This window comes from Girardinichthys multiradiatus, chromosome 18 (genome assembly GCF_021462225.1).
Source record: "Girardinichthys multiradiatus isolate DD_20200921_A chromosome 18, DD_fGirMul_XY1, whole genome shotgun sequence".
NCBI lineage: Eukaryota > Metazoa > Chordata > Actinopteri > Cyprinodontiformes > Goodeidae > Girardinichthys > Girardinichthys multiradiatus.
This window is the reverse complement of record NC_061810.1, coordinates 48,847,162-48,874,191: the sequence shown is the minus strand read 5'-3', so window position 1 is coordinate 48,874,191 and position 27,030 is coordinate 48,847,162. Positions and strand designations below refer to the sequence as shown.

Here is a 27,030-nt window from a genome sequence, read left to right as displayed (position 1 = left end):
TCACAACCGTCCATTCCCGTCCTCGTTCCCCCTGCCAATATGGCGCACATGTTACGTCCAGCTGATGTCCTCTGTGCGCGCGACTTCCGGGTCTTCCGTTCCGCGGGTCCAGCCCCTAACCCCCAGTGCGCAGACTCGTGTTTCTCTCGGTTCAATGGCGGCAGTTGGAGCGTCGTCCTTCGTGTTTTCTTGGGTTTTTGTTGACGGAGCAGCAGCGGGAGAGTTAATAAAGATGTAAGATAGAAACAGCAGCAGTTGATGAACTCTGGAAAGAAGAGAAACGGTTTGAAGCTCAGCAGGAACTGCTCAGTAACGGTTGAAGGAAAGTTTGGAGAGAGAAAAGCTACCAGAGATGTGGAGACAGCAGGTCAAACAGCGACTGGATGCAGCAGAGGAGCAGAGACACGAAATACTGGATGCTGCTTTCAGCCCCGAAGATCGGCTGCAGTCATTAGGTTTGGATGTTTTCATTGTTCCGAGCAGCTGAAGGGATGCTAGCTGCAGGTTAGCAGCAGCTGTGGGATCTGGCCGAGATCAGCGGTTGATGAGTCCTTTTTTTCCTGCTTAACTAAACTAAAACAACATCGTAATGTCTGCGGACTACAGCTTCCAGACTTCGGGTTGCCGCTTTCGAACAATATAGACAGAAAGTTTCACTCTGTGTTGCATTAGAAATGTCTCCTATGGATAAAACGTCGTTTAATAAGTGCAGACGGAAGTTAAACTCCGCTTTAAAATGTTGTTACTGTAAGTCCAGGTCTGTGTTTACCGACGCTTCTGCTTCATATTCCACTGCATTTAACAAGTCCGGACTACCTTTAATCCTCTCTGGTTCAAAATCTAAAACATAAACATGTGAAATCTTTATTCTGTTTGTTTAAACTCAACAAAGACAAATGTAACTAACACAGACTTCTCAAAAATGAACAGAACTATTCTACATTAATGGCAGATTCAGGAAAACACAGTTTAGTACATTTTGTAGATTTTTCCTGTGAAAGGTCACACCTTAATTCAAGTTTATTTATCAGAAATCAAACAATATAATTGATCAAAAATCATACAACCCATTATAGAAAGGTCAGACACTTTGCACCTCCTCGGAAGAATTTCGACCCCGTCGTACAGACAGCACCTTGACGCCACTACAGACTTTCAGTGGAAACTGGAAACCTTGTGAAAAAAGAAAATGGGTTGATTGGTATCTTATCAGCATCTGGATGGGAGCTGAGATCATTGACTCATGTAGGAGCAGAATGGGAAATGCAGACGGCATAAAATGGTTGGGAAACACATAGGTAGATGTTTCAAAGTCTTAAATGTAACTCTTAATGGACTGATGTGTTTATAAGTGTTCTCATTAAAAAAGGAATGATTAATTAGTCTAGTAACTTTTTAGTTTAGATTATTTCACCTAAGAAATTAAAAAAAGTCAAAAAAAAAGTGTGAGAAAACTGATATTCAATTGTAAAATACTTTATTACATTTTTTTGTAACCCAAACTATCCAAGTTTCTTCAAAGAGTTGTTGTAAATGCTCATAGCTGTGGGCAGGAAGAGTCTCCTGTAGTGGTCAGTATTACAGTGGATCTGAAAAAGCCTCTGACTGAAGACACTCTGTTGTATGACAGTCTGATGAAGAGGATGCTCAGGGGTCTCCAGGGACAAAGAAGAATCAGCTTTATTAGCCAAGATTGTGCACACAAGTAATTCGACTTTGGTTTCAAGTGCTCACAGGATACAGACATGAACTATAATATATACTTTAGAGGAAATAAAATAAGCATCAGTAAAGGGAGCAGTGTGTACCTGTATGTGTATGTGCATACATAAAGACAAACGAAAAGCAGGTTGTGATAGTATTTGGTTTCCCAGCAGAGTAGCTGGCTACTCAGGCTGTGAGGTGTTCATCAGAGAGACAGCCTGGGGGAGAAACTGTCTCTGTGGCGGCTGGTTTCTGCTAGTAGCGCTGTTGAAGGTAAAAGTCTTAGCAGTTTGTGTCCAGGATGTGTGGGATCTGTAGCAAAGCTGAAACAATTAATCATGAATAATCTTCAACTAATTTAGTAACAAAATGATCAATAACTAGAGATGACAGACTCTAAAACAACCTATTTGCTTAAAGAGCAGTTATTAGGACAAAACTGAACAAAAAATGTATATACATTTAAGATGAAAAACCTTCTTTGTTGGTTAATATGTTCTATCCAGAACTCCTGAAGTGGCCTAGCTTCAGCTTCATCTCATTCAAATTCTGTTCTCCTATTAAGCACCTTTTGCTATCCGATTTTTAATTTAAAAATAGTCTTCTTCCTTCTAGCTCTCCTTTTCCTGACCCTAGACTCCCACAAGTCCTAGACAGAGGGAAGGTTGTCTCTGATGATCCCCCCTGCAGACCTGATTGTTCGTTGCAGTCTGGAAATAAGCCAAACCACACTGAGATGGATGAACACTGGACAGACTGAGGCCACAAACGGACTCCAAAGTTTTTCTCCCCTCTCCCTCAACACGCATGCGCTAACTGGCTAAAAACAACAGCAACAACAATGGCGGACTTCCAAGTCGCAGTTATATTGCAGCCATTTCTTCTGTTGTGTGTTTTACACCAGAATCATTTGCTCGTATAGGGTGAACGGGAGTTGGAAAACGATGTCTACAGGTGTTTAGATCGCCAAGTTCGTCTTCTTCCTGCAATGTGCACAATTTTCTTTTCTTTTTTTTTTTTACCTCTGTTGCTGCGCCACTCACCACTCCTGGTGGTAACTACTACAACGCCTAATACAGCACCTCCGGCTTCGGGCGGTTTCATCTTTACAGTCCAACGTTTCTGTGCGGATGGCGTCGTTTGCTCCATGTGAACATAGCCTGAACAATGGCAGCTCCTGTGTGAGGAAGAAGGTCCAGCAGCAACTGTACTTCCTGCATCAACTCAGGAAGTACAGTTTCTGCTGGACCTTCTTCCAAATAGTGTCTATGTGTGAGGACTAGAAATGATCCACAGTAGACCGGAACCAGAAGTAATCCGCAGTAGAAACAATGTTGTTGAAGATGGTGAAGGCAGTCTGATGAAATGACCACAGACGTCAGAGCAACAGGTCTGTAGTCATTTACCCCTTTGATGGTTTGTTTCTTTGGAACTGGGAGGAATGGTGTCTCTGATGAGCAGACTTGTGGTGGGATGTAAACACCGAGCAGAACAAAGGAGAACTTCCTCAAGAAGTACAGTCTGCTCTGTCCCTTCTTGTAGATGCTTAACAGTTGCATCTCCACTCTAGTCTGTTGTCCAGGTGAACAACGAGGTATTTATACTCCTCCACCACCTCCACTTCTTCTCCCATGATAGAAATAGTTTTTGACTTATTCCTGTTTCTCTTAAAATCTACAATCATCTCCTTTGTTTTAGTCACGTTCAAAATGAGATGATTGTTTCCACACCATGCCACAAAGCGGTCCACCATCTTCCTGTACTCAGCTTCTTGTCCATCTCTGATCCACCCCACGACTGCAGAATCATCTGAGTATTTCTGCAGATGACAGGAGTCTGTCTGGTCCTGGAGGTCTGAGGTGTTCAGACTGAAAAGGAATGGTGAGAGTACCGTCCCCTGTGGTGCTCCTGTGCTGCTGACTACCTGGTTAGACTCACAACCCTTCAGTCTCACAAACTGTGGTCTGTTTGTCAGGTAGTCTTTGATCCAGGAGATTGTTGAGGCCTCCACCTGAGTCTTCTGGAGTTTCTGACAAAGCAAATCAGGTTGGATTGTATTAAATGTTCTGGAGAAATCAAAGAACATGATCCTCACAGTGCTGCTGGCTTTGTCCAGGTGACGGTGGGTTTGTTGAAGCAGATGTATGATGGAATCTTCAACTCCAACTCCACAGCAATAAGCAAACTGAAGGGGGTCCTGATGGTTTACTGTTTGCTTACTCAGGTGGGCCAACAGGAGTCTCTCTAGGACCTTCATGATGTGAGATGTTAACAGGTCTATAGTCGTTGAGGACTGATGGATGAGGAGGTCTTCCACAGCAGTGGAGTCGTCTCCTGGGTCATACTAAGGCTGAAAAGAATCGGCAGAATTCAGCAGAGCTGGACCACACAGACCTTCGGGACGCAAATTTGACCTGCAGCCTTGTTCCTGGCCCGTGGAGGTCTGTTTTGCTCAGGCCAGGAGAGGAGGATGCGGAGCTTCGCACTGAACAGAATCTATTTGGACCTGATCCGAGGTCGTAGCATAAAAGCAATAATCACGTTCTTTAAGTGTTCACAAACTGAATAAAGGTTTTACAATCAGTGTTTTCTGCCATGAGTACAAAATATTTCTGTCCAGTATGGGTCGGTCGAGGTGAAATAAGGTATTTATTTTCTTCAGTTATTGGTCCACCTTTGCACTTCGATGTAAAATAGCAAATATTCAAATTTTCTACCGGTCACATCTTTCTTAGACCTGACCCAGACATGAAGTCTTTTTAAAATAAACGCCTTATAGCTGGATTTTTTTCTTTATTTAGTCTAGAACAGTTTATCATCACTCAGTGGGGAAACTTACATGTATCAGCAGCAAAGTGAAACCTGTGGAAGCACACATAAAAATGTGTAACAACTCTACCGTATCATCAAACATTCAGTGTAGATAAAATATAGTCATGATAAATGATATACAAACTGTTCCATTTGACCAGTTTATAGGTTGTTATTTTCCCATAATACAGGTCCTTCTCAAAAAATTTGCATATTGTGATAAAGTTCATTATTTTCCATAATGTCATGATGAAAATTTAACATTCATAATTAGCATATCATTAAAAGGGTCTCTAAACGAGCTATGAACCTAATCATCTGAATCAACGAGTTAACTCTAAACACCTGCAAAAGATTCCTGAGGCCTTTAAAACTCCCAGCCTGGTTCATCACTCAAAACCCCAATCATGGGTAAGACTGCCGACCTGACTGCTGTCCAGAAGGCCACTATTGACACCCTCAAGCAAGAGGGTAAGACACAGAAAGAAATTTCTGAACGAATAGGCTGTTCCCAGAGTGCTGTATCAAGGCACCTCAGTGGGAAGTCTGTGGGAAGGAAAAAGTGTGTCAGAAAACGCTGCACAACGAGAAGAGGTGACCGGACCCTGAGGAAGATTGTGGAGAAGGGCCGATTCCAGACCTTGGGGGACCTGCGGAAGCAGTGGACTGAGTCTGGAGTAGAAACATCCAGAGCCACCGTGCACAGGTGTGTGCAGGAAATGGGCTACAGGTGCCGCATTCCCCAGGTCAAGCCACTTTTGAACCAGAAACAGCGGCAGAAGCGCCTGACCTGGGCTACAGAGAAGCAGCACTGGACTGTTGCTCAGTGGTCCAAAGTACTTTTTTCGGATGAAAGCAAATTCTGCATGTCATTCGGAAATCAAGGTGCCAGAGTCTGGAGGAAGACTGGGGAGAAGGAAATGCCAAAATGCCAGAAGTCCAGTGTCAAGTATCCACAGTCAGTGATGGTCTGGGGTGCCGTGTCAGCTGCTGGTGTTGGTCCACTGTGTTTTATCAAGGGCAGGGTCAATGCAGCTAGCTATCAGGAGATTTTGGAGCACTTCATGCTTCCATCTGCTGAAAAGCTTTATGGAGATGAAGATTTCATTTTTCAGCACGACCTGGCACCTGCTCACAGTGCCAAAACCACTGGTAAATGGTTTACTGACCATGGTATCACTGTGCTCAATTGGCCTGCCAACTCTCCTGACCTGAACCCCATAGAGAATCTGTGGGATATTGTGAAGAGAACGTTGAGAGAATCAAGACCCAACACTCTGGATGAGCTAAAGGCTGCTATCGAAGCATCCTGGGCCTCCATAAGACCTCAGCAGTGCCACAGGCTGATTGCCTCCATGCCACGCCGCATTGAAGCAGTCATTTCTGCAAAAGGATTCCCGACCAAGTATTGAGTGCATAACTGTACATGATTATTTGAAGGTTGATGTTTTTTGTATTAAAAACACTTTTCTTTTATTGGTCGGAAGAAATATGCTAATTTTGTGAGATAGGAATTTTGGGTTTTCATGAGCTGTATGCCAAAATCATCCGTATTAAGACAATAAAAGACCTGAAATATTTCAGTTAGTGTGCAATGAATCTAAAATATATGAATGTTACATTTTCATCATTACATTATAGAAAATAATGAACTTTATCACAATATGCTAATATTTTGAAAAGGACCTGTACAACCCATCATATTTGTTTTCATGGTGTTACCTGAGGAAGGAACTCTGTATTCATCGGTTTACTGATTAAATGATGATTTGTGCACCACTTCATCTTTCATAACTTCTGTCCTGTTGGAAACCTATGATTTAATGTTTTTCTTACACTCTGTTCATAAATCTTGGCGTCTTAGCACTGGTGTTATGACATTTAGTCAAAGTTAGGATCAGTTATATTATGCTTTCAGATTTCAATCTCTGCCCAGTTTGCCATAGCATAACACAGCAATTCATTTGACCTCCTTATGGGTAAAACTTCTGCAAACATGTAAACTCTGGGTCTCTCACAGCTGGAAGCAGCATGAGAGCTAAAATACCACATGGATGCAAGGTGTAAATACGCATATAGACGGTCTGGATCCGTTTCAAAGCGAACCTATTAGACCCAGCAACATAACTGACAAACACCACCAGTCTTTCAGACAGAAAAGACTAAACAAATTACTTCAACTCACAGGATGGATCAGAACCTTCTGCAGCCCTCTGCATGACCACTTTTCCCTAGAGAATACTGAGCTCACCCTCCTCACCGTGCTATACTTGTTACCGGGCCGACCGCTCAAACAACGATGATTTAAAGAGACAGAGCAGTGGTTCATTACACTACAAGTAGAAACAAGTAACTGAAAACATTATAAGCAGAATAAACTATAACCATCGTTTGATGCTGCATTCACTGGATCACGCCTTGATGATGAGGAGCATTTAGAGTTGGTGCAATGACATTTCAGCAGATTGGACCAACCTGCTGCATCAGGTTTTCAGTTTGAATTTCTCTGCAACTTCTGATCAAGCCGTCTTTGGGTTGATCATTTTCATCCAACGATGTGACTTCCTGTTGCTCCCGTTCCTCGTCAGTATGGATTATTTTTTAACTCAGATCCGATGTGTTTTCAACATGTTTCTTTAAGTGTTTTGAGCTCTGGACAAATGCTTGGAGCATTTATTTCTTAGATATTTTTAAAAGTCATGTTCCTACCAATTAAAATTAAAAGAAGTAAATAATGGTAAACGTCATAAAACATTCACATTAACACGCAGTCACAGCTTCAGTCAAACTTTACTCATTTATCCAGTGGAAGATGGAGTCAAATGAACAACCTAAATTTATATTTAGTAGCTTTGAAAATCTCTAAGCTTTTCTGTCAGTTTTTGTTTAAAGCCTGGTTTCTGATTCCTAGTTATGTTGTTTGGGTAAAACAACTTCCTGTGCTAACGTCTGTTTTAACCTCATCATCTGATTCTTCTTCTAAATAATAGGCAAGTTAGAGGTGTTCTTTATGTGCATCCTCTGTTTCTGTTCCCCGCAGATGTTCAACAGAAACTGCTGGTTAAAGAAGAGGTTCCTGAAGAACAGAGTCCTGATCTGGACCAGAATCACCCGCAGACTCTCCACCTGAAGGAGGAGCAGGAGGAACTTTGGACCAGTCAACAGGGATATCAGTCCAGTGTGAAGGAGGAGAATGATCCCACCAGGTTTCCAGTCATTGCTGTTCTCATAAAGAGTGAAGATGATGATGAGAAACCTCTGTTCTCACAGCTTCATCTTCACCTAACGGACAACAGGGATCTTCCAACAAGCAGCTCAGCTGAGCAAATGAAAACAGAACCTGATGAAGAGGTCTGTGGGGGAGCAGAATCCAACAGGAAGCCACATCTAAAGACTCATGGAGACACCTTCAATTCTTCAGAGACTGAAGACAGTGAGGCTGGAGAGGATGATGATGTGGACCATCCTGATTCTGCATCTGAAACTGAAGACAGTGAGGATGAGAAGAAGGAGAGCAGGACTCCTGAGTCAGATGGGAACACATCTCTGAGCTGTTCTGAATGTGGCCAACAATTTGTGAACAAGTGCTCTCTTGAGACACACATGACGGGTCATTCAACAATAATGTCTTCATATTTAGACTTGCTGAGGAAAGTCCAGACAGGCCTGAGGTGTTTTAGTTGTTCAGACTGTGGTAGAAGTTTCAAAAGGAAAAGTTATCTAGAAAAACACAAAAAAATCCACACAGGAGAGAAGCCATTTGGATGTGACCTTTGCGGACACAGATTTCTAGATAAGTCCAATTTAACCACTCACAAAAAAACCCACACAGAAGACAAGCCATTTGGTTGTGACGGGTGTGGAAAAAGATTTCGATTTAAGTCGAATTTAAACAGACATATGAGGATCCACTCCGGGGACAGACCATTCTGCTGTGATGTTTGTGGAAAAAGATTCAGATTTGACTCCAATTTAAGCAGACACATGAAAAGCCACATAAACAGGCAGCTGAGGATCCACACAGGACACAGACCGTTTGGTTGTGATGTTTGTGGACAAAGATTTAGTCAAAAAGCTCATGTAAAGAGACATATGAAACTCCACACAGAGGACAAAGCTCTTAGTTGTAAATATTGTGGAGAAGAATTTAAATCCAAGTCAGATTTGAACATCCACGTGAGAGTCCACGCCGGGGACAAGCCATTTAGTTGTGATGTTTGTGGAATAAAGTTTAGATTTAAGTCAACTTTAAACAACCATGTGACAGTCCACACCGGAGACAGACCGTTTGCTTGTGACGTTTGTGGACTTAAATTTAAATTGAAATTAACTCTAAACAGACATATGAGAGTCCACTCAGCAGACAAACCATGTGGCTGTGATGTTTGTGGACAAAGGTTTAAATGTAAGTCAAGCTTAAAAAAACATAGAGCCATCCACACAAAAGACAAGCCACATGGTTGTGTTCATTGTGGACAGAAGTTTAGATTTAAGTCGGCTTTAAGCAAACACATGATCATCCACACAGGAGACAAGCCTTTTGCCTGTGATCATTGTGAACAAAGATTTGTTAATAAGTCAACTTTTAGAAAACATGTGAGAATCCACGTGGGAGACAAACCGTACGTGTGTGGTTTTTGTGGGAAAAGATTTAACCAAAAGGTATTTTTAAAAAGACACACCAGAGTCCACACAGGAGAGAAACCCTTTCGCTGTGATGTTTGTGGACAGAGATTCACCCAGAAGGGCTCCTTGAGGAGTCATATGATAACCCACACAGGAGAAAAACCCTTTGGGTGTGATGTTTGTGGAAAAAGATTTAACCAAAGGTCAAATTTAAACCGTCACGTAAGAATCCACTCCAGAGGAAAAACTGTTTAAATGAAAATATTAAGACAACTTGTGTTCTTCTCAACTTAAAAAACTTAAGGTGGTTTTTTGTGACAAAGTCTTTTCCATTAAAATGTATGTTTGTTAAAATATTTTATCACATAGTTGTCTTTTAGCTAAGAGCTTAGCAGGATGTTCGAAACACTAAAGGGAGACATGGCAGACTAGCACTAGTAAAGCTTTCTGAAGAAAGAAAAATATATTTTACTGTATATATTTGTTCCTAATGAGAATAGTTTGGTTTAATATTCAAGACCATAATATTGGAGGGTTAAAGCCTGGAATACATTTGTTTAATTTACTGGAGCTAACAGCTAGCAGCCCCCCCTCAACCTACCTGGTGAGAAACAGTTCAAGCCTTCTCAAGATCCACAACCCATGAGGACCAGAGAAGCACACTGCCATGGTTGGTAGCATCATGATGATCATGTTGTTGTATTTATTGGGATAACAATAAAGGGATGATAAAATAAAGTGTTTATAATTTCTTTTCAATCTTTTTAGGACTCTGTGATATTAATATATGATTGTGATTCTATGTGACTCTACGTGCTTCCAAAGCCCCACAAATACTGCTCTTCAAAAACAGAAATGAAATTAGTTTCATCACCAGCTACACAAAGAAGTCTGATTCTTATCACTGAACAGCACACAGTAACTGCATTTAATCATGTTATCAAATGATTAATCCTCATTGATTCTTCAGTCAGATCTGAGGGTTTTCAAACATTAATTCATTGGAATTTATCATTTTCATGATGACAATACGATAGATGCTCATCTTTACTCCTATGACCTCCTCAGCTACTCTACAAGTAAAGGTTGGGGCCCAAATTCACAGAGAAGACTAAAAATGGCTCCTATTGACGTCATTCTAAGAAAAACCTGAGAATTTCTCAAATTCTCAGGTTTTTCTTAGAATTTTCCCTCAGTAAGATAAAAGTTGTTCACAGATCATCTGAGGTCTTCAGAGAGCTCCTAACATGAGGAGATGTTAGGAGCAGTGAGGAGGACCTTTAGTGAGCCTAAGAGTGTCTGAAGCAGAGAAGATGGAGGAAAGACAGAGAGAAAGGAGAGATCTTCTCCTCCAATGAACAACAGTGAATGAATAAAACGCTCCATGGTGCAGAGATCCACCCCCTAAACAGTCGAGTAAATAAACTTCTAGAACAATCATACAATTATTAATATAGAGATAAGATTAACTTTATCATCCCCCTAGGAGGAAATTAAATAGTTCCAGGCTGGTGCTGAAAGCAGTATGGTGTTTGAGGAAGAGCCAGCAGGAGGAATGACTCGTGAACCTGATGCAAAAGCTAGAATTTTAGCTTTGAGGGATCCACTTGTTCTACCAGACAAAAATAAAGCAAAAAGAATAATAGGTTATTAATTAATAATTAATAGGTGATTAATCAGCTACTATGACAACAAATTTAGGCTCAGTGTGTTTAAAAATAAGTTAGTGTTTTTTGTGTTTAATAAAATGAAATACCCCTCCTTGAACTGCCACCTTAACGTGGTGGAGGGGTTTGAGTGCTCAAATGATCCTAGAGGCTATGTTGTCTGGGGCCTAAATGCCCCTGGTAGGGTCTCCCATGGCAAACAGGCTCTAGGTGATGGGTCAGACAAAGAGTGGTTCAAGAATCCCTCATGAAGAACAAAATATCGAGGCACGTGACGTTGCCCGGTACGGCGGAGCCGGGGTCCCACCCTGGAGCCAGGCCTGGGGTCGGGACTCGTCGGAGAGCGCCTGGTGGCCGGGTTGCTCCTCGAGGGACCCGGCCGGGCCAAGCCCGAACAAGAGACGCGAGGCCATCCCCCAGTGGGCCCACCACCTGCAGGGGGAACCGTGAGGGACCGCTGCAAAGAGGATTGGGTGGCGGACGAAGGTGGAGACCTCAGCGGCCCGATCCCCGGATGCTTAGGCTGGCTCTAGGGACGTGGAATGTTACCTCGCTGGGGGGGAAGGAGCCTGAGCTTGCGCGGGAGGTCGAGAGATATCGACTAGAAATAGTCGGGCTCGCCTCCACGCACAGCGTGGGCTCTGGAATCCATCTCCTTGAGAGGGGTTGGACTCTCTTCTACTCTGGAGTGGCCCACGGGGAGAGGCGGCGGGCTGGTGTGGGTTTGCTTGTTGCCCCCCAGCTCAGCCGTCTCGTGTTGGGGTTTACCCCAGTGGATGAGAGGGTTGTATCCCTGCGCCTTCGGGTTGGGGAGAGGTCTCTGACTATCTTTTCAGCCTACGGGCCGAGTGGTAGTGCAGAGTACCCGGCCTTCTTGGCGTCCCTGTCGCCCCTCCTGGGAACTCCATTATTCTGCTGGGGGACTTCAACGCCCACATGGGAAATGACAGTGACACCTGGAGAGGCGTGATCGGGAGGAATAGCCTCCCCGATCTGAATCCGAGTGGTGTTTTGTTATTGGACTTCTGTGCTAGTCACGGATTGTCCATAATGAACACCATGTTCAAGCATAGGGCTGTCCATCAGTGGACTTGGCACCAGGACACCCTAGGCAGGAGGTCGATGATCGACTTTGTTGTCGTATCATCAGACCTTCGGCCGCATGTTTTGGACACTCGGGTGAAAAGAGGGGCTGAGCTGTCCACTGATCACCACCTGGTGGTGAGTTGGATCCGCTGGAGGAGAAAGCCGGACAGACTTGGCAGGCCCAAGCGCATAGTGAGGGTCTGCTGGGAACGTCTGGCGGAGCCCTCGGCCAGGGATGTATTCAACTCCCACCTCCAGGAGAGCTTCGACCAGATCCCGGGGGGTGTTGGAGACATAGAGTCCGAGTGGACCATGTTCTCCGCATCTATTGTCGATGCTGCTGCCCGTAGCTGCGGCCGTAAGGTCTGTGATGCCTGTCGCGGCGGCAATCCCAGAACCCGGTGGTGGACACCGGCTGTGGTTGGCTTGTGGGACTCCTGAGGCGGCTGACGGGTACCGTGAGGCCAAGCGTGTTGCGGCCCGGGCTGTGGCAGAGGCAAAAACTCGGGCCTGGGAGGAGTTCGGTGAGGCCATGGAGAAGGACTACCGGTTGGCTTCGAAGCGATTCTGGCAACCCGTCCGGCGCCTCAGGAGGGGGAAGCAGTGCTTCGCCAACACTGTTTATAGTGGGGGCGGGAGACTGCTGACCTCCCATGAACCCTCGAGCACCCTGAGGACATCATCGGGCGGTGGAAGGAGTACTTTGAGGATCTCCTCAATCCTGCCATTACGCATTCCGTGGTGGAAACAGAGGCTGGGGACTCGGGGTTGGACTCTTTCATCAACCAGGCTGAAGTCACCGAGGTGGTTAAAAAGCTCCGCGGTGGCAAGGCTTCGGGGGTGGATGAGATCCGCTCTGAGTACCTCAAGTCTCTGGATGTTGTAGGGCTGTCATGGTTGACACGCCTCTTCAACATTGCCTCTGGACTGGCAGACTGGGGTGGTGGTCCCCCTTCATAAGAAGGGTGACCAGAGGGTGTGTTCCAACTACAGGGGGATCACACTCCTCAGCCTCCCTGGTAAGGCCTACGCCTGGGTATTGGAGTAGAGAGTCCAACCGATAGTCGAACCTCGGCTTCAGGAGGAGCAGTGTGGTTTTCGTCCCGGCCGTGGAACACTGGACCAGCTCTATACCCTCTACAGGGTGCTCGAGGGTTCATGGGAGTTTGCCCAACCGCTCCACATGTGTTTTGTGGACCTGGAGAAAGCATTCGACTGTGTCCCTCATGATGCCCTGTGGGGGGTGCTCCAGGAGTATGGAATCGGGGGCCCTTTATTAGGGGCCATCCGGTCCCTGTACGAGCGGAGCAGGAGTTTGGTCCGCATTGCCGGCACTAAGTCGAACCTGTTCCCAGTGCATGTTGGACTCCGGCAGGGCTGCCCTTTGTCACCGGTCCTGTTCATAACTTTTATGGACAGGATTTCTAGACGCAGCCAAGGGCCAGAGGGGGTCTGGTTTGGGGACCAGAGGATTTCGTCTCTTCTTTTTGCGGATGACGTGGTCCTGCTGGCCCCCTCTAGCCAAGACCTACAGCATGCGCTGTGGCGGTTCGCAGCCGAGTGTGAAGCGGCTGGGATGAGGATGAGCTCCTCCAAGTCCGAGGCCATGGTACTCGACCGGAAAAGGGTGGCTTGTCCTCTTCAGGTTGGAAGGGAGTTCCTGCCTCAAGTGGAGAAGCTTAAGTATCTCGGGGGAAGAATGGAGCGGGAGATCGACAGACTTATTGGTGCGGCTGCCACAGTAATGGGGGCGCTGTGCCGGTCCGTTGTGGTGAAGAGAGAGCTGAGCCGAAAAGCAAAGCTCTCAATTTACCGGTCGGTCTACGTTCCTACCCTCACCTATGGCCATGAACTTTGGGTCATGACCGAAAGAACGAGATCCCGGATACAAGCGGCTGAAATGAGCTTCCTCCGTAGGGTGGCCGGGCACTCCCTTAGAGATAGGGTGAGGAGCTCGGCCATCCAGGAGGGGCTCGGAGTAGAGCCGCTGCTCCTCCACATCGAGAGGAGCCAGTTGAGGTGGCTCGGGCATCTATACCGGATGCCTCCTGGACGCCTTCCTCGGAGTTGTTCCAGGCACGTCCCACCGGGAGGAGGCCCAGGGGACGGCGGGGACACGCTGGAGGGACTATGTCTCTCGGCTGGCCTGGGAACGCCTTGGGCTCCCCCTGGAGGAACTGGAGGAGGTGTCTGGAGAGAGGGACGTCTGGGCGTCTCTGCTGAGTCTGCTGCCCCCGCGACCCGGTCCCGGATAAGCGGAAGACGACGAGTACGAGTACGAGTAAAATGAAATAGTTGCATTGGGCATTTTGAATCAGATTCAAAGAAATATTAACTTTTAGGTCCAACACCACTGATTAATTCATCACTACGTTTTAATGCACCCAGAATCCCTCTCTGGAACTTCAATTTGAATAAATGAGAAACAAAAAGGTTTTCATTTCATGTGGTTGATAATCACAGACTAGCAGAGATAAATACATTTTCACTGTTCCAGGTCCATGCAGACATTCAAAACTTTCACATTTAATTCAAACTAATTAATTAATGGTAATAGCTTAACAATAATTCATCATAAACTGTATTACTAAATGCATATTTTGTTTGGATGCTTTTCTCAGTCATGGCAATAATTATTTCCAAGTATTTTAAGATGGCACGTGTGACAATTTTAAAGCAAAATATTTTACCTTAATGTAATTAATTGTACTGTAAATAATTTTCATTATTCTTCTGAAAGACCCAATAATGGAATAATGGAAAGGGCCTTTGAGTGACCGAACTGAATTAAATATGACTAAAATGGAGAAAACAATCAAGATAAACAATTTTTGGAAATTGAATGCTGATCTATTACAGAATGCACAGAATGAAAATTGGTTTGATTAAATTCAGGGGATAATTTCAGTCATAAAAAGTGATTCAAGTTAACCTCATCAACTAAAAAATAAGAGTGTCTCAAATTTAAAATCCAGACCAGCTCTTTATAAATGAGTCCACTGAGCAGATGTTTTGCATCAAAGGGCTGTTGTAATTTTATTATAAGCAATTCAGTGGAAACAACTAAATTTTACGACAAAGTAAATATTCCTTGAACTTAATACATATTTGCCTGTGAAATATAAAGTGGGTTTAAACCTGTTAAATTCGTAGCGTTCGTAAGAATTAGGCCACCTCTCCTCTGCCAATATGGCGGACACGTTAACGTCCAGCTGATGTTCTGTGCGCAACTTCCGGGTCCTCCACGGGTCCAGCCCCTAACCTCCAGTGCGCAGACTCGTGTTTCTCTCGGTTCAATGGCGGCAGTTGGAGCGTCGTCCTTCATGTTTTCTTGGGTTTTTGTTGACGGAGCAGCAGCGGGAGAGTTAATAAAGATGTAAGATAGAAACAGCAGCAGTTGATGAACTCTGGAAAGAAGAGAAACGGTTTGAAGCTCAGCAGGAACTGCTCAGTAACGGTTGAAGGAAAGTTTGGAGAGAGAAAAGCTACCAGAGATGTGGAGACAGCAGGTCAAACAGCGACTGGATGCAGCAGAGGAGCAGAGACACGAAATACTGGATGCTGCTTTCAGCCCCGAAGATCGGCTGCAGTCATTAGGTTTGGATGTTTTCATTGTTCTGCTAGCTGCAGGTTAGCTAACTGGTGGATTAAGCGTTGAGATGTTTCCTCTGAGGCTAAAGCTTGCTTCAATCTGGGCAGTAATATTTTCTGAAGCAGTGAGTTGGAGCTGGCTGAATGTGTGGAGATGTGCTTTCACACAAGGTGCAAATACACATAAATATTTTCCATGTTCTTCCAGCACATTTCTATGGAAATCTAATGTAATTTATTATTATTATGATTATTATTTAGTGACGAGCAATAAGGTGCGAGATGAGGCGTGAATTTTATCCTGAAAGTCTCTGAATGTCTTGTCTGCATTTGTGCCTGATCTGGATCCTACATAGCTAAAACGTATCACATAAACTTACTCCACAGACTTGTTGAACTTTGTAACTACTTGCTTTGTCCCCTAATTTGGGATCAGTGATAATCCAAAACTTTGGTTGTGAAAATGTAATTTAAGATGCTTTGTAAGGTCAAGACGAACTTAGATTTCATCATTAATTTTACAGCAAACTCAAGGTGCGTCAGCCACCCGTGCTCATTTTAGTTGCGTAATGAATCAAACTTTGAGGAGTGAACCATGTCTCAATACAATGCTTCAGAAGGGTTTTTAGATTAATATTGCCTTCTTTTGCCAGTTCTAATCAAGCTTGTAAAGAATAATGTGGGAAACTATGGGCCATGCTGATTTACAGGGAGGCTCAGACTGAAAATCTCTGCTTTAAATCTAAATCTGCCAGGAGTATGAATAACTGTGGGCTTAACTGCAACATCTAGACACTTCCTGTGCATATGCCCCTTTTCAACTGTCTTTATTTAGGCGGCACGGCTCCACTCCACTTGACCAGAACCTGTTGTGTTTCCATGGACCCACAAATGGCTGAAGTTATGGCCTTAAGCTAACGTTACTCTGTGACATTGTCACATTAAAGTAATCTGCATGAAATGATAAAAAAAAAAAAAAAAAAAAACCTACAAAATGAAAAAGTACATAAACGAGATACAAATGTTTGCATTAGTGTATATGTAACAATGTCTAATATATGTGACTGGCCGTGATAAAACCAGGAACAAGTCTACACGGGGTCGTTTTTAGTTATTTACAGATCCTGAAAGAGTGGAGTCTAAGCTTTCCAATGATGTCAAACTTGTGGAAATCAAAAAAGAATTGAAGAAGATATGACCATCTTAATGTCTGCACTCGCCAGACTACTTTTCTGAGAAATCAGCACTGAAAGATTCATTGCTTGCTCTCCCTGAAAGCAGGGTGGTGACAAAAGCTGTTCATTTGAATAACTTTGAATAGCCCAGCTCCCCCAATGGTTTCTCAACAGAAGCTCCAACTGACTGCAACAGACTTCTGTCACTTAACTCATTGTATTTTTCTATGTAAAGATAATTTACAGCAATGCATTACAATCTATTCTTTATATCATTTATGTCGGTAAATTTTAGAAGTCTCACTTAAAGTTCCAGTCAATTAAATGTTCTGCCTCAGGCAGAGTTTGAAATCCTATGCCACAGCAATTAGCAACATATCAGCGTAATATGGATGTGTTCTTCTTAATGTGTTCTTCTTGCAAACCTCTTGAATTTAATGGACCCAGGAAGAGAAATGGGCAATAACCTGACTTTGATCATGTCACAAATGTGATTTCTATTTACAACTTTATACACATTACAAATTGCCAAAACGGCAATGTCACAGTGTCACACCATCATCCTTTCCTGTGTGCCATTCTGTGTTGTGCTTTGTGGTGCTGGGCATGTAATGTCCTTTGCTTCATCGGAACAGAAAGGCCCGATCTTTGAATAAAGATAAGTCTGTCTGTCCGTGGCCAGTCCAGGTGCAGGCAGGGCAGGAACACAGACGACAGGGGGTAGAACTTCCGGGTCACACAGCAGCTGAAAGCTAACAGGCTCTGCGTCGCTGTGAGTCCTCGCTAGGACCACACCAGGTCTTTTGGCATCAAAGCTGTTAATAAAATCAAACAAAAGACAATTAAAATATTGCATGCCTCTTTGTTATTGACAAATACAGATTGTAAAAGTCTGCATAATAGAAACCTGAAGTGCTGATAACTTGATCTGTGGGAGCCTTCGGAAGTAGGGACTCAGGTGTGCCTGCCAGTCAAACGTGTTGACCAACACTGTGCCATCTTCCAGTTCGACCAGCTGTGGGATGTTCAGGAGAGCTGTTTTCCACTACCTGTACACAGAAGGACCATAATAGAAATAAGCATATTAGTTTTCATGCATATGACTGACTTTTTTCTTCGATTTCCTATCAAATGGAATAGACTTACTTTGCCGATATCTGCCAATGTGCTGAGCAGGGGAAACAAAGGAAATATTCAGCTTATGGTTTACATCGACAAGTGCTGACAAAATTGGTATGACAACACACCAAGTTTTTTCTGCATATACAGTACAGACCAAAAGTTTGGACACACCTCCTCCTCCATGCTTCACGGTGGGAACCAGGCATGTAGAGTCCATCCGTTCACCTCTTCTGCGCCGCACAAAGACACGGTGGTTGGAACCAAAGATCTCAAACTTGGACTCATCAGACCAAAGCACAGATTTCCACTGGTCTAATGTCCATTCCTTGTGTTCTTTAGCCCAAACAAGTCTCTTCTGCTTGTTGCCTGTCCTCAGCAGTGGTTTCCTAGCAGCTATTTTACCATGAAGGCCTGATTCACACAGTCTCCTCTTAACAGTTGTTCTAGAGATGTGTCTGCTGCTAGAACTCTGTGTGGCATTGACCTGTTCTCTAATCTGAGCTGCTGTTAACCTGCAATTTCTGAGGCTGGTGACTCGGATGAACTTATCGTCCGCAGCAGAGGTGACTCTTGGTCTTCCTTTCCTGGGGCGGTCCTCATGTGAGCCAGTTTCTTTGTAGCGTTGATGGTTTTTGCGACTGCGCTTGTGGACACTTTCCAAGTTTTCCCAATTGTTCGGACTGACTGACCTTCATTTCTTAAAGTAATGATGGCCACTCGTTTTTCTTTACTTAGCTGCTTTTTTCTTGCCATAATACAAATTCTAACAGTCTATTCAGTAGGACTATCAGCTGTGTACTGTATCCACCTCCTGTACAACACAACTGATGGTCCCAAACCCATTTATAAGGCTTGAAATCCCACTGATTAAACCTGACAGGGCACACCTGTGAAGTGAAAACCATTTCAGGTGACGACCTCTTGAAGCTCATCAACAGAATACCAAGAGTGTGTAGAGCAGTAATCAAAGCAAAAGGTGGCTACTTTGAAGAACCTAGAATATAAGACATATTTTCAGTTGTTTCACACTTTTTTGTTCAGTATATAATTCCACATTTGTTAATTTATAGTTTTGATGCCTTCAGTGTGAAGCTACAATATTCATAGTCATGAAAATAAAGAAAACTCTTTGAATGAGAAGGTGTGTCCAAACTTTTGGTCTGTACTGTAGGTGTGTTTATAGAAATAAACATCTAACACAAAACATAAAAATAGGTTGTTTTTTTTTTTTTCCAACCTCAAACTTTGATTAAAAATACAACCCCCTCCCCCCACTAAAGTCGATTTTCACATTTATTTATAATATGATGCATCATAATATTTTTTTTTAAAGTTACGAAACTCACCCCATGAGAAACTGAAAGGTATTCCAGCAAACTTCGATGCCTCCGATGGAATAAGTTGTCCTGGCGTGTTTTCTTTTCCTTGGTGTCTTCTTGGTGGATGTGGTCATTGCTGAAGTTTCTACTTTACGCCAGTTTGCTTCAAGATGTCAGATTATTCTCATGTCTTGACACTCACTTTCTGCTGCTAAAGAATCCATCCGTATGTTTTACATGATCTCTGGTGAAAGTTTGCGGCTACATGACTGTGTCCCAAGTGAAGAGTTCTCCTCAGCCGCCAGTCCAAAGCTTTCTTCGTCATCCTTGTCTTGGGTTGAAGACAGCTGCAAACTAGGAATGTTCTCCAAAGTAATGCAGTCGCTATCATCGTCCGCTACATCTCCTTCTGATTCAGAATCTGAAGAGAGTCTGGCGGCGGCGGTACTGCTGAACATGTTCTCCCACAGCAAAGCCCTGTAACAGCCACGATTCAGTTGGTCTGCAGAACAAAAGCCAGTGCGGAGCCAAAGAAAGCCGCTACAGAAATGAGCTGAGGGTTTTCCCCTCCCCAAAATGTAAATACGAGCTGGCTGAGTTTTAGGCTGAAAACAAGCTGAGTTTAAACATAAAATTTACCATTTTAAAACCTCCGAAACTGTCATTTAAAGAATTGAGTGGATACTTCATAATTTCAACTTGCACATTTTGCAATAAAATGAAAATCACTATTTTCTCAGAAATTGACGGTGTTTGCTCATTTTCTCCGTTTGTGCTCTGCCAACTTGTTCCTGGTTTTCCCGTGGCGCGTCACATATGTTTTTTCATGCATAAAATGATCCACTGGGATAATTATCTGGACCACAGCCCAGGAAAAATAAGTTTTGGGGGTTTTGATGTGAGTGGGGGTGGCAGGAGAAGCAGAGAGGAGAGACGCTGCTGTCTGGATGGTGAAGCTACGAAGTTTGCCTGAAGAAATTAATATTTTGGGCTTTATGAGGACGTTTTTCTCTCATCCATGATAAACAACAAGGACCAGGACTATAAACCCCAGAACCGCAGACTTCTGACCGCAGTGAAGATAGTTTTAGGTTGGATATTGGATATTCATGCTTCGTGGATTCAGCTCGATCTTCCTCCCATTTGATCTGATGCAGGCGGTTTGATTACGGGCAGCTGCTTTCTGCCTGCAGACACTGGTTCTCTTAAGAACCGTTAATACACTTCAGAACCAAACACTGTTTCATAGTGGTTTTGTTTTCTGTGTTTTAGGGAAAATGTTTTTGCGTCTGAACTGCCGATTTTATGTGTGATCAGCTGGCGTAGGATGGTATTAAATACAGCGCTCCCTACCTGAGTTTAATTCAGAAAGTCCTTTTTTTCAGCCTTCAGGCATGGTTGTGATCTGTAAATAGTAAAATTATATTTGGGTTTCACCTGCTCCGGCCATTGTGGTCCTTAATATTATTGTAGTCACTCTTGAGTTTTATTAACTTCTCCCTGCACTATCAGCGAAAACCTTCTCATTTTTTCTGGTCTCATGGCCAATCAGTAAACAGCAGTCTGTTCACGTCACATGTAGCCCCGACTCAGCCCCAGTTGGACCTGCTCAAGAGCAGGGACCAGGAAAGTAGGTACTGGAATGGAAAGATCAGTAAAGGAAATGCTCAGAAAGCCAGCTGGGCAAAGACGAGCCAGTGGAAAAGGGGCATATGAAGCTTCTCTTTGTGGACAGTGACACCAAATAAAAAAAAAAAATCCTTTAGAAATTTGAAAAAGATCAATGCTGAACTTTTAGCAGCTGATCTTAAGAGTCATATTCCTTTTTCCTTTCCAGTATTCATCGATGCAGTGGCCCTCTAACACCAGCCTCTTTAGCATCTTGGACAATCACGCTCATGTTAGAGAGAGGACACACCTGCATTCATAGCAACATTTAGCATTAAGGCAGAAACACATGCATACACCAGAGACGAAGATAGGAGCTCTGAGTGCAAGAGGGGTTGCATAAGTGTACATGCTTCTGCACCTGCTCAGATTTGGAAGGGACATGTGATGATAATATGACCTTGGGGAATATTGGGGTCCTGGCAAAACCCTGGCAGGCAATCTATCCTGGCCTGTTTGATGTTGGTTGTGCTGGGGTTTTGTAACAGTTTGGTGGGTTCCTGGGTGGCGGTCTTTAGTTCTTGTGGAAATCCCGAACTGACTATAGGCTACTGGAACTGGGCTAGGTCCTGGAGAAAATCTCTTTATCTTGGCTTCCCTGGGTCGATCTTAACAGGCGAGAAAGCACTGTGTTCGCCATTACTATCTTTCTAAGTTCCGGCCATTGCAGTTAGCAGATGCCTGCCCCCCCAGTGCTGGGTGGTCTTGGTGTGTGGGCACCATGATCAACTCTGGGCTTGGCCAGCACTTGGGGCATGGCTGCAGTGCTGGGTAGTGGGATCCAGTGCCCTGTCTCCCTCTGCCTCTTAGGCCTGGGGTCTGTTGCTCCTGTGCTTCACTATGGAATCCTGGAACACCTTGGAGCACCATTTAAACAATTTTGCACCTCCAGGTGACAAATTTGCATCTACACTTATTCCACATGCGCACACACACGTCCTTCCAAACAAAAACAAAAACATTCCCATAGTCCATATGGCTGAAGGTCAAACAAATACAAGTTCTTATTTTAGTGATATTGCCCATCTGCTTTAATGCCATTTGCAACCTTGATTTCAAAAAGTCAGTCATCCCATTAGGATACCATCTCCAGATGTCCTTTTTGCAGAGCAGAAATTACCTTCCACAGGTAGACACCAGCTTCTCTAAATGGTACACCAGAAATTCATTACCAGAACATGTGAGAAAAAAATCCGTTATAAGTCTTTTCATTAGCCCTCCGCTGGGGAGTGGTGTGACCTTGGGTCTCGTGTTTCTGGGTCCATGGCTGGATCTGCTTCGGCGTTGCTGGCTGCCGGCGGGGTCCGTTGGCTCGTTGCTGCAGGTCCCTGGTGCTTCTGCACTTTGGCTGCTGGGTGGTTCCCTTGGGGCTCCCCTCTGCTCTTTTCTGGGGGGGTTGCGGTAGTCCCGGCGGTGGTCCTCCCGGGGTTCCCGTGCTCTTCGGGGGCCTTTGGATGTCTGTGGCTCAGATCTCCTCCCTGTCTGTCTTGGATCATGCAGGGCAGGTCTGTGGCTCCTTAACACCCACTATTGCATATTTTTATGGAGAAACCCTATATACACAAGCACGCTCACACCTGTTTGGATTCAGGTGTTAATAGATACAAAGATATACTCTATATTGAGCTGCAGTTACCACTAAATACAGCTTGCATTGATTAGTACAGTATCGTTTTCAGTGATGTTGTCGTTATGTATGCGTTTCTGCAGGTGTAGAAGCAGTCTTCTAGAGTGTTATCTTGTATTCTCTTCATCCTTCTTTCTTTCCTCTCTTTTTTCTCCTTCTCTCCCTTTTTCCTTTTTGCCTGACCTCTTTCTCTCTTGCTTCTTTTTTCCTTTTCATCTCTCTGTCCACTACAATTGAAATAATCCCAAAGAAATTTCTCATAAAGTTGTATATATATTTCAAGCAGAGCATTATAGGGTTTGCCGTAATGCTCCACTTGTGAAAGTAAATCTGGTGGGCTTCTTCTGAGCTACTCTGCTGGACAATATGGAGAGCTGTTTCATTCAAAATTAAATAAATAAATACTGCTATTGATAAATTATTAATACATGTTCCATGAAATAAAACAAAATAATTATGTTAAAAGAAAATTTCATTTTATTTTATTTAATTAATTTGAAGATTTATTTAATTAAAGATTTATGTATTTATTTATTTCATAATGCAGTCGTGACACTTTTATTTTGTAAAGCTACTTTACGTATTTCAGTGACTTTTACTTTTTTAACCCCGTTTTTCATTTGAAGTTCTTTTTATTTCATGATCTTATATTCAAATGAGGGGGCGGAGTTTTATCTGCCGGGCGGCGCTGGGGCAGCAGGACCGAGCTCCATTCGTGGCTTTGGCCGGCAGAAACCTGCAGCTGCCTGCCAGAAGACAGCATGCCGGAACTGCTGTGTCCAGTGCCACAGCATGCCCAGAGGGAACCAGGGGGTTCTGCAAAGAATCCCCTGGTTCCCCTGGTGCATGGTAAAAGCCTTTAACATGCTTGCCACTGCGGTTGCCGCCATTTTTGTGGAAGCCAATGCTGATTATCGGCAAACGGAACGTCATTATTGTTATAGCCTGTTACTTTTAAATAATGATGTCTTTATTGGTTTTTATTTAATAAACAGCGCTAGACCCATAACATAAGGTGGCTGTATTTACTCGAGATGGAAAATAAATAGCGCTATGTGTCTGTATGACGTGCTGAAAGGATGACGAAGACTTATTGCACACACAGCTTTCACAAAAACCGCGGCACCGGCCGTGGCAGGCTTTTACAGCCGGTCTGGCACTTTCTGGCATCCTCGCAGAATCCCCTCCAGCATGCTGTCTTCTGCCAATCACAGCCACGAATGGAGCTCGGTTCTGCTGCCCCAGCGCCACCCAGCAGATAAAACTTCGCTCCCTCATTTGAATATAAGAACATGAAATAAAAACAGCTTAAAATGAAAAACGGGGTTAAAAAGTAAAAGTCACTGAAATGCGTAAAGTAGCTTTACAAAATAAATGTCACAAAATAAAACTGCATTATGAAATAAATAAATCTTCAAGTAAATTAAACAAATCTTGAAATGAATTAAATAAAACAAGATACAAATTTCATTTAATATTTTGTTTTATTTCATGGAATATTCATTAATAATTTATCAATAGCAGTATTTATTTATTTATTTAATTTTGAATGAAATGGCTCTCCATAGGCAGGACATGCTAATAAAAACAAATTCGATTCATTTGTCTCTTTGTTTTGTATAGTTAATACTGCTGAGGTTGTTCCAGTACATCTTAAAAATACAAGTTTAGACACACTTTCAAGTTGTTCATAATCTACTTAATCTGTTTCAGAGTTGCCTGCAGATGTTCAACAGACGCTGCTGATTAAAGAGGAGGCTTCTGAAGAATCGGGTGTTGGTGTGGACCAGCAAGACCCAGTGTCTCTTGATATAAAGGATGAACAGGAGGAACTTTGGATCAGTCTGGATGGAGAGCAGCTCAATTTGAAGAAGGAGTGTGATACCAACAGGTGTCCATTGACTGCTGTTACTGTGAAGAGTGAAGAGGATGAAGATAAACCTCCGTTCTCACAGCATCATCATGACCCAACAGAAATGAGAGATCTTCCAACCTACATCTCAGCTAACCAGGTGAAAGCAGATCTAAATTCTCAAGGAGATGTATCCAACTCTTCAGAGACTGAAGTCAGTGAGGAGACCGAGGATGAAGATGTTAACTGTCCTGACTCTAGATCTGAAACTGAAGACAGCGAGGATGACTGGAAGGAGAGCAGGACTCAAGAATCGGTTGGAAACCCTGTCGACAAGCATTTGAGCTGCTCTGAATGTGGTCAGCAGTTTATGAAGAAGTGCTCTCTTCACAGTCACATAAAATGTGACTCTAGAATAAGGGCTTCTAGCTTTTTAATTGTTAAGAAATGCTTTGGAGAGAAGAACAGTCTAGAATCGCTGAGGAAGGTCCAGAACAGTTTGAAATTCCTCAAAGGAGACAAACCATTTGGCTGTGATGTTTGTGGACAAAGGCTGATATCGAAGTCAAATTTAAACAAGCACATGAAAATCCACACAGGAGATAGACCATTTGGTTGCGATGGTTGTGGACAAAGATTTGGCGATAAATCAACTTTGAATGACCACATGAGGATCCACACAGGAGACAAACCATTTGGTTGTGATGTTTGTGGACAAACATTTAGATTTAGGTCCAATTTAAACAGACACATGAGAGTCCACACAAACAGTGACATAAAAATCCACCCAGATAGCAAATCATTTTGTTGTGATTATTGTGGCCAAATATTTAGCCATAAGTCAACATTAAACAGCCACATGAAAATTCACACAGGAGAAAAACCCTACCTGTGTGACATTTGTGGGAAAAGATTTATCCAAAAGACAGCATTAAACAGTCATATGAGATTCCATTCAGGAGACAAACCGTTTAGTTGTGATGTTTGTGGGAAGAGATTCAGTGATAGGTCAACTTTAAACAAGCACACGAGAGTCCACACTGGAGACAAACCATATGGCTGTGATGTTTGCGGAAGAAAATTTAAGGATAAATCACATTTAAACAAACACATGAGGATCCATACGGGACACAAACCGTTCAGATGTGATGTTTGTGGACAAAAATTTGGCCAAAAGGCTAATTTAAACAAACACATGTTAATCCACACAGGTGACAAACCATTTATAAGTGAGAACAGAACTTGTGTGTGTAATGTTTGTGGACGAAAATTTAGTTTTCAGTCAAATTTGAGTAGACACACGAAACTCCACACAATAGAAAAACTGGTAGATTGTAATTATTGTGAGCAAAAGTTTAGCAAGAAGTCAGCCTTGGATAAACACATGATAATCCACACTGGAGAGAAACCGTTTGGCTGTGATGTTTGCAGACAAAGATTTAGCCAAAAAGCTTACCTACACAGACACTTGAAAACCCACACAGCAGACAAGCCTTTTGGTTGTGATATTTGTGGACAGAGATTCAGCCAAAAAGCATATTTAAATAATCACATGAAAATTCACACATTAGAAAAACCGTTTGGTTGTGATGTTTGTGGGCAAAGATTCAGCCAAAAATCATATTTAAACAATCACCTGAAAATTCACACTGTAGACAAACCGTTTGGTTGTGATGTTTGTGGACAAAGGTTTAAACGTAAAGCAAATTTAAATATACATTTGAGAACCCACACAGGAGAAAAACCATTTGGATGCCATGTTTGCAAACGAAGATTTAGTGATAAATCAAATTTAAACAGTCACATGAAAATCCACACAGACGAAGAAGCCTTGTAGATGTAAAGATTAAGACAACGGTTGAAAGACTACAAAATAGAAGGGTCTAAAGGTAAAATAATACATGTTGAATATTGTACATTTGTTGTTTTTTCTGTATCAGGTATGTTCTGCGTTTGCAAGGGATGACTTTTATACAGAACAAATCTTAGTCTGGACTAAGGTTGGGCGATTGGACAAATATATTGACCATCAACAATAGTCCGAGTCCTTCAACGGTTGTTTTGTTTAAGAGCGATGTTTTGGGAGTTTTTTTTGGCCTACGGGTTATAGGCAAAACATAGTCATAGGCGTAGTCTACTAGACTCGGACGTACACGTGGACTCACAGTTGACATCTGCTGGACCTTTACGACCTCGTAAGCTGTATAACACAAACTGCTTGCGGTGAAAAGTCTCCACATTGAACTGTTTTTTTTTATGTGACAGACCGCTCCAAGCAGCCGATCGCGAATACGCGAGTGATAGCGTAGCATACTCATGGTGTTTGAGGCCTTTGCTGGCACTATACGTCTGCACAAGCGGTACGCCACTTTAGTTACATCCTGTGGTTTTAAATCTTTCATCCGGTTTAAAGACGAAGTTATCTTAAATACATGACTTGGTATTTTTTTGATCAGGTTGAAATCTTTCATTTGGTGATTAGTGGATTTTTGCTGCATGAAGCGCTGGGGCTACTTTTTATATTTGTACCTGGAGTAGGAGAGTTACTCTGACTGCTCCTGGTAGGAAGGTAAAGGCTCCCACATAGTCGGGCGTATTTGACTTCAGACGTCCGGGCGATTCACAGTAGACGCACAGTACGCCTGACTGTTGGAGCGGAGCCATAAGTGCTTCATTCCTCACTAAATTGGGTGGGTTTAAAAAACTACCGGTCCTTCTCAAAATATTAGCATATTGTGATAAAGTTCATTATTTTCCATAATGTCATGATGAAAATTTAACA

General features: G+C 43.2%; 2 protein-coding genes and 1 long non-coding RNA gene across 3 annotated transcripts; 2 read left to right on the top strand and 1 right to left on the bottom strand.

The window, feature by feature from the left end:
• Window positions 1-209: 209 nt before the first annotated feature.
• On the bottom strand, window positions 210-15,525 carry LOC124883532. Its single transcript, XR_007042228.1, has 3 exons — window positions 15,384-15,525; window positions 15,033-15,301; window positions 210-1,173 (listed from the first exon to the last, which is right to left on the bottom strand). It is a non-coding gene; the product is annotated as an uncharacterized LOC124883532 (long non-coding RNA).
• LOC124883529 (gastrula zinc finger protein XlCGF26.1-like) lies at window positions 325-9,896 on the top strand. Its single transcript, XM_047390662.1, has 2 exons — window positions 325-455; window positions 7,556-9,896. Exons 1-2 carry the CDS (start codon window positions 353-355, stop codon window positions 9,394-9,396), a joined length of 1,944 nt encoding a protein of 647 aa, XP_047246618.1. The 5' UTR covers window positions 325-352; the 3' UTR covers window positions 9,397-9,896.
• Window positions 15,363-27,030, top strand: LOC124883528 (zinc finger protein 260-like). The gene is made up of 2 exons (XM_047390659.1): window positions 15,363-15,491; window positions 24,110-27,030. Exons 1-2 carry the CDS (start codon window positions 15,389-15,391, stop codon window positions 26,083-26,085), a joined length of 2,079 nt encoding a protein of 692 aa, XP_047246615.1. The 5' UTR covers window positions 15,363-15,388; the 3' UTR covers window positions 26,086-27,030.

Excerpts from the sequence above, each read along its gene's own strand:
- LOC124883529 (XM_047390662.1), top strand. The coding sequence starts at position 353 with ATGTGGAGACAGCAGGTCAAACAGCGACTGGATGCAGCAGAGGAGCAG. Across the intron at positions 456-7,555 it reads AGATCGGCTGCAGTCATTAG|ATGTTCAACAGAAACTGCTG; the intron begins GTTTGGATGTTT and ends TGTTCCCCGCAG.
- LOC124883528 (XM_047390659.1), top strand. The coding sequence starts at position 15,389 with ATGTGGAGACAGCAGGTCAAACAGCGACTGGATGCAGCAGAGGAGCAG. Across the intron at positions 15,492-24,109 it reads AGATCGGCTGCAGTCATTAG|AGTTGCCTGCAGATGTTCAA; the intron begins GTTTGGATGTTT and ends AATCTGTTTCAG.